Raw genomic sequence first — 1,368 nt, forward strand, 5'->3', positions numbered from 1 at the left:
AATAGTGTGACATCATACCAGATATTTCAAGAAACCGACTCTAGTGCAATATGATCTTTTGAGAATATTGTTGCTATCTATTTTAGAAACTAGAGTTCTAACTCTATTTTTTATCAAGCTGTGTATATCAGTAATGGAGAAAGTGTAACTCACTGCCCTTTCTTTTTATTAGTATGCGAGTGGCAGGATATCTAGTAGTGGCCGTGGCGTCCGTGGCTGTGACCGATGGACAGTACATTGGATTCGGGTATGTATTGGCACGATGGGGCCGGTTTGCAATGATGGCTCGTATAAAGTGTGAGCAGGATAAACAAGGTGACAAAGATTTATGGACTGCCAACCCTTTCCTCTTCTAATTTTCGTTTATTTACTATGTATGGTTTGACAACCTGCAGCGTGCCGGGCCAAGGGTTAGTGGACAGCCTGAACGGTCTCATCAGTGGAGGGGGTTTCCCAGGAGGCCATTTCCCAGGCCAAGGAGGCCATTTCCCAGGCCAGGGAGGCCATTTCCCAGGCCAAGGAGGAAATTTCCCTGGCCAAGGAGGCAACTATCCAGGCCAAGGAAGCTGCAAATACTGGTGCAGGTCACCCGAGAATCAGTATTACTGCTGTGACCGGGGCAACAACCAGGGCCAAGGTGAGATCAAGCGTATAGTACTCGCTTTCTTGTTTTCTGTTTCCGTGCTTTCTGATATCATCCAAACCGAATGATAATGGCCCCACTCTTGAATTCGTCCCGCCTTTCTTCCTCAGGAAACTATCCGGGAAGCAAACCAGGTTTCTGCCCCGCTGTGCGGGACGTCTGCCCCCCGACCCGCTTCGGTGTCGGCCGCCCCATCCAGTGCGCCCACGACGGCCAGTGCTACGCCTCTAACGACAAATGCTGCTTCGACAGATGCCTCGGGGAACACGTGTGCAAGCCCGCTACCTACTACAACGGCCGGTAGAAATCGCTCCACATCGCACTCTCGAGATACTTGGAGACAGTGGGACTTCTTGTCACTTGCATGACGTCACTGTGATTACAGCCTTGTTGGTAACATAATCCAGTCTGTGTTCAACCTCATACCTGTCATTATACTCTGTTATAATTTATTAAACCATAGAAATTTAAATTTCGGTCTTATTTGCTTCCTAAGATAAAGTACTCTCTTGATGGACTTTTCTGAGATTCAGTCTTTGCGAAATTTTAAACCAAAGCTAATCTCGGAAGATTATTGTGATATCAGCCTTATATAATGCAACTCTATCACGATGTTTTCGTGTAGCCATATACTGTATGACTAAATTATACATAAGAATCCTATTATGTACAAAGAATATCGATTCTAAAAATTATCTTCTGCTGCTCGACTAGGGAATGGTTGA

The 1,368-nt window shown here is 45.8% G+C and overlaps 1 protein-coding gene across 1 annotated transcript in view; it reads left to right on the forward strand.

Annotated features, from left to right (window-relative positions):
• LOC119587620 (calcium-binding protein P-like) overlaps positions 1 to 1,115 on the forward strand; it is a 1,585-nt gene extending 470 nt beyond the window's left edge. Inside the window, exons 2-4 of the mRNA XM_037936328.1 lie at positions 173 to 247; positions 396 to 637; positions 754 to 1,115. Coding sequence (XP_037792256.1) covers positions 174 to 247; positions 396 to 637; positions 754 to 947 — 510 coding nt within the window. The 5' untranslated portion in view covers position 173 and the 3' untranslated portion in view covers positions 948 to 1,115. The remainder of the gene's footprint in view (positions 1 to 172; positions 248 to 395; positions 638 to 753) is intronic.
• The last annotated feature ends 253 nt before the right edge of the window (positions 1,116 to 1,368 follow it).

This window comes from Penaeus monodon, chromosome 22 (assembly GCF_015228065.2).
Source record: "Penaeus monodon isolate SGIC_2016 chromosome 22, NSTDA_Pmon_1, whole genome shotgun sequence".
NCBI classification, from domain to species: Eukaryota; Metazoa; Arthropoda; class Malacostraca; order Decapoda; family Penaeidae; genus Penaeus; species Penaeus monodon.